Below are 4,965 nucleotides of genomic sequence, written 5' to 3'. Positions count from 1 at the left end.
ACGGGATGAAGAGTTTGAACGGCTCCGCAGACTAGTCAGGGGTTTGGAGCTGGAGGTGAGAGGTAGGCGCCGGGGAGGAGACAGAAATGACCGGCAATAGGAGGACGGGATTGGGGGATATAGATATGAAGAGGGATTAAATCAGTCTGGACCTCGACTACGGCGAAGTCGTTCACATTCTCGGGATTCCCATCGATACCGAGATCGTTCGCATTCAAGAAGGTCTCGACGAAATAGGAACTGGTCTCCCTCCCAGGAATCAGGGCAACGCCGAGACCATTTACATTCTTGGGAAAATCAAGTAAGGGACTTGCTCTCCTCGGAAGAGAGGCGACCCCGGAATGCTACCATGGATGCCATGAGCCACGCTTTGCGAAAAGCAGCTCGGTCCCCATTTTCGAACGAAATTTAGCGAGCCGAAATGCCAGACAGGTTTGCCCGCCCACCGTTCAACTGCTATGATGGGAAGACTGATCCGGTAGAACACGTCAGCCATTATATTAATATGATGTCTTTGCATACTTATAATGATGCGCTCATGTGCAAGGTATTTCCATCAAGTTTGGGACCGACTGCATTGAGGTGGTTTAATGGGTTATGGAAAGGATCCATATGTAGTTTCTTCGAGCTGATTCAAGAGTTCGAAGTTCGGTTTGTGACGTGCAACCGAGTGCCTTAGCCAGTAGAGGCGCTCCTCTCAATGAAAATGAGGGCGAGAGAGACCCTTTGTAGTTACGCCAGCCGGTATTGGGAGCTATACAACGAGATTGGCGGGGATAACGAAAGGGTGGCGGCAAGCACATTTAGGATGGGGTTGGCCGAGGATTCAGGGCTACGAGAGTCGTTAACCAAAAAGTCGCCCGAAGGCATGTAACAGCTTATGAGACGCATCGAGGAATACAAACGATTAGAAGATGACCGGCTACAAAGTAAAGGCAAAGTGCTGATAATAACTCGTCCTTAGCAGGCAGGTTTCTCGTTCAGGCCTCGTGGGGGTCAGGTGATTCAAGAACCGGCCGCACAAATGGGAGAAGTGAACGTGACATTTAAGGAACCGGTACACAGGATTCTTGACCGGGTCAAACACGAGCCATATTTTTGATGGCCGAACAAGATGGGCGGGGACCCATCCAGAAGGAATTAAAGTCTGTACTGCACTTATCACTGAGACAAGGGTCACACCACCGAACAGTGCCGGGTATTAAAGGACCACCTCGGGCAGCTAGTCAAGGCCGAGCACTTAAAGGATTTCGTGCTAGACTCGGGGGATAGAGTTGTAGGGAAAGATACCCGACAAAGGGGGAATCCTCTCCCACCCCCTGTGGGGATAATTGAAGTAATCCATGTTGCGTCGGAGAAGCTCATTGTAGGAAGAAGGAAAGGAGTGTTGATAGTAGTGTCGGTAGAAGGTAACCCGAGTCTATAGTCGCTGGGTAGAAGATGAAGTTTGCACGGGAGCCAGTCTCGTTTGACGATGATGATTTAGAGGGGACGATTCAACCACATGATGACGCGTTAATGGTCACGGCTCGGATAAACGGCTTCTTAGTAAAAAGGGTGCTTATAGACCAGGGGAGCGGGGCTGACGTGATGTACCCCGATCTATTCAAGGGGCTCGGTCTAAAGAGGGAGGACCTCATAAAGCACATTTCACCTTTGGTTGGATTTGATGGCAAAGTAGTGATTCCTGAGGGGCAAATCTTTCTCCTCGTGATTATGGGAGGGAAGGAGGTATCTGTAACGTTCACAATAGTAAGTTCATTTTCCCCGTATACTGCCATCCTGGGAAGACCATAGATCCACTCAATGAGGGCCGTCCCATCAACATTGCATGTAAAGATTAAATTCCCAACCAAGCGGGGTGTTATTGTAATAAAAGGAGACCAGCAAGCGGCCAGACAGTGCCTTATTGCCGTAGTGAACTGGAAGCAGGGGAATTAGATCAGTCAGGGAGAAACCGCCGGGTAACTAGATGGAGACATGGAGGTTGGGCTGCCCGAACAGGGGCGTGTTGAACAAAAAGATGTGTCCCGGAAAAACCCGTTATAGCAATTAAAGGATCCCCGAGAAGGGATGGGGGCTGGATGCGCTGAGGAGTTAGTAAAGGTGAAAATACTGCCGGACACTAATAAATATTTTTAGGTCGAAGCAAGCATGAGTCACGAGGAAAGAGTCCAAGTATTACTATTTCTGGTTCAAAACTTAGATGTTTTCGCTTGGGATCCTTATGAAGTTCCCGGGGTCGATCTCGGGTTTATCGTCCACAAACTCAATGTAGACCCTTTATATCCCCTGAAGAAGCAGAAGTCAAGAAGGTCGGCCAAAGACCACATTGAGGCAGTAAGACAAGAGGTAGAGAAGCTGAAGGAGGCAGGAGCAATAAAGGAGACCTTTTTCCCGGAATGGCTAGCAAATACCGTGGTTGTTTGGAAGAAGAACGACAAATGGAGGGTTTGCGTGAATTTCACGGATCTGAAATGGGCATGCCCAAAGGACTCGTTCCCTATGCCAAAGATTGATCAATTAGTGGACGCCACCTACGGGCACCCGAGGATAAGCTTCCTAGATGCCTTCCAAGGGTACCATCAGATTGCCCTAGCCGGTGAAGACCAAGAGAAAACGGCGTTCATATCCCTCGATGCTAATTATCATTACACCGTGATGCCTTTTGGGCTAAAAAATGCCGGGGCAACATACCAGCAGATAATGACGAGGATGTTTCGGGATAAAATTGGGCATACGGTTGAAGTGTATATCGTTGATATGGTGACCAAAAGCAAGCAAGAAGTCCGACATGTGGAGGATCTCTGGGAAGTGTTCGAGGTGTTGCGAAAGCACAGATTGCGCCTTAACGTAGAAAAATGCGCCTTTGGAGTGGGAGCTGGCAAATTTTTGGGGTACTTGATCACCAACAGGGGGATAGAGGTCAATCCCGACCAAATAGAAGCCGTGAAGCGTCTCTGATCATCGAGCAACCCGAAAGAAGTACAGGTATTGACCGGGATGCTGGCCGCCCTCAACCGGTTCATCTCAAAATTTTCAGATCGGTGTTGTCCTTTTTATCAGCTTTTGAAGAAGTGGAAGGGGTTTTGGTGGGATGATGAATGTGAAAAAGCTTTCCAGAACCTTAAGGAATACTTAGGGCGAGCACCAATGTTGAGTGCATTAGAGCCCGGAGAGGAATTGTTCATATACCTCTCTGTATCCAAACATGCTATAAGTGCAGTGCTTTTAAGGGACCAGGGAGTACAACGGCCTGTGTATTATATCAGCAAGACTCTAGTTGACGCCGAGACCAGGTATTTGCCCTTGGAGAAATTGGTGTTGGCCCTAGTGCATGCTACCAGGAAATTGCCTCAGTACTTCCAGACTCATACCGTATATGTGCTGACCGAACATCCTTTACAATCATTATTGAAAAGATCTGATCTCACGGGGCGAATTGCTAAGTGGGGGACACGGCTCGGGGCATTCGACGTGAGGTATAAGCCGAGAAATGCAGTAAAGGGGCAAGTATTAGCAGATTTTGTAGCAGAATTCTCTCCTAAAGGGGAAATGGTCTGTCAGGTGGAGCACCGCCCGTGGAAGGTACATGTGGATGGGGCTTCCAACGCCAAAGGGGCCGGAGCCGGGGTAGTCATAATCACCCCGGAAGGAATTCTCTTGGAGCATTCGTTCAGATTGGGGTTTAACGCTTCCAACAATAAGGCAGAGTATGAAGCTTTGCTTGCCGAACTGAGGGCAGTTTCACAATTAGAGGCCCTGGATGTAGAGATTTATTCGGATTCAAGACTCATAGTCAACCAAGTGCAAGGGAGTTTTGAGGCTCGAGATCCTCGGATGAAAACATACTTAGACTTGGTGAAGCAGGTCATGGACGACTTTTGTATGGTGAAGGTGATTCAAGTGGCCCGAGCACAGAACAGACATGCTGACTTTCTCGCCACTTTGGCATCGTCAATTGCCAAAGATATTCCCCAGCTTATCAGAGTGGAACTTGTTCCCGAACCTACTATTAAGGCGGCAGGAAATGAAGAGGCTACAAGAGTCAAAGTCACAGCAGTCGTAACACTTAGATCGAGCTGGATGGACCCCATCATAGATTTCTTGGTCGATGACCGGATTCTGGACGATGAGAAGGAGGCCAACAAGGTTCACAGGGTGGCCTCCCAGTATTGGTTGTCCGGAGATCGGGGAAACTCTATCGTAGGTCATTTGGAGGGCCATATCTGTTATGCTTACACCCGGAGAAGGTAGGCCAGCTCCTGGCCGAGTTGCATGAAGGAGTATGCGGCAGCCATATAGGGGGACGATCACTGGCACACCGAGCAATGACTCAGGGATTCTGGTGGTCTTAAATGTAGAAGGACGCCGCGAAATATGTCCGAAAGTGTGAACAGTGTCAGAAGCACGCCCTTTAGATACACCGGCCTGCCAGGCATTTGAACCTGGTTAGTAGCCCCTGGCCCTTCGCATAATGGGGGCTGGACATACTCGGGCCATTTCCCCGAGCAATGGGCAATCGAAGATTCGTGTTGGTGGTCGTTCATTACTTCACCAAATGGGCGGAGGCAGAGACTTTGGCCAATATCCGAGATGTAGATGTGACGAAATTCGTATGGAAGAACATAATCACCAAGTTCGGGGTCCTGGACTCCCTCATATCGGATAATGGGCTGCAGCTCGATAATCGAAGTTTTTGCGAATTTTGCAGCAATCTCGGCATCAGGAACAGGTACTCTACTCCGGCGTATCCCCAGGGCAATTGCCAGGCTGAGGCCGTGAACAAGGTGATCGTGAACGGCTTGAAGCGAAGGCTGGAAGGAGCGAAGGGTAACTAGGCTGAAGAACTGCCAAATGTTTTGTGGGCATACCAGACAACTCCTTGAAGATCCACGGGTGAAACCCCATTCTCTCTCACTTACGGGGCTGAAGCCGTGATACCAGCAGAGGTCAACCTATGTA

The 4,965-nt window shown here is 49.2% G+C and overlaps 1 protein-coding gene across 1 annotated transcript; it reads left to right on the top strand.

Annotated features, from left to right (window-relative positions):
* Window positions 1-3,003: 3,003 nt before the first annotated feature.
* Window positions 3,004-4,257, top strand: LOC115960551. The gene has a single exon (XM_031079490.1). The coding sequence runs from the start codon at window positions 3,004-3,006 to the stop codon at window positions 4,255-4,257; it is 1,254 nt and encodes a 417-aa protein (XP_030935350.1).
* The last annotated feature ends 708 nt before the right edge of the window (window positions 4,258-4,965 follow it).

This window comes from Quercus lobata, chromosome 2 (genome assembly GCF_001633185.2).
Source record: "Quercus lobata isolate SW786 chromosome 2, ValleyOak3.0 Primary Assembly, whole genome shotgun sequence".
NCBI classification, from domain to species: Eukaryota; Viridiplantae; Streptophyta; class Magnoliopsida; order Fagales; family Fagaceae; genus Quercus; species Quercus lobata.
Note: the sequence above shows the minus strand (reverse complement) of the source record. Positions and strands in the feature narration are given on the sequence as shown.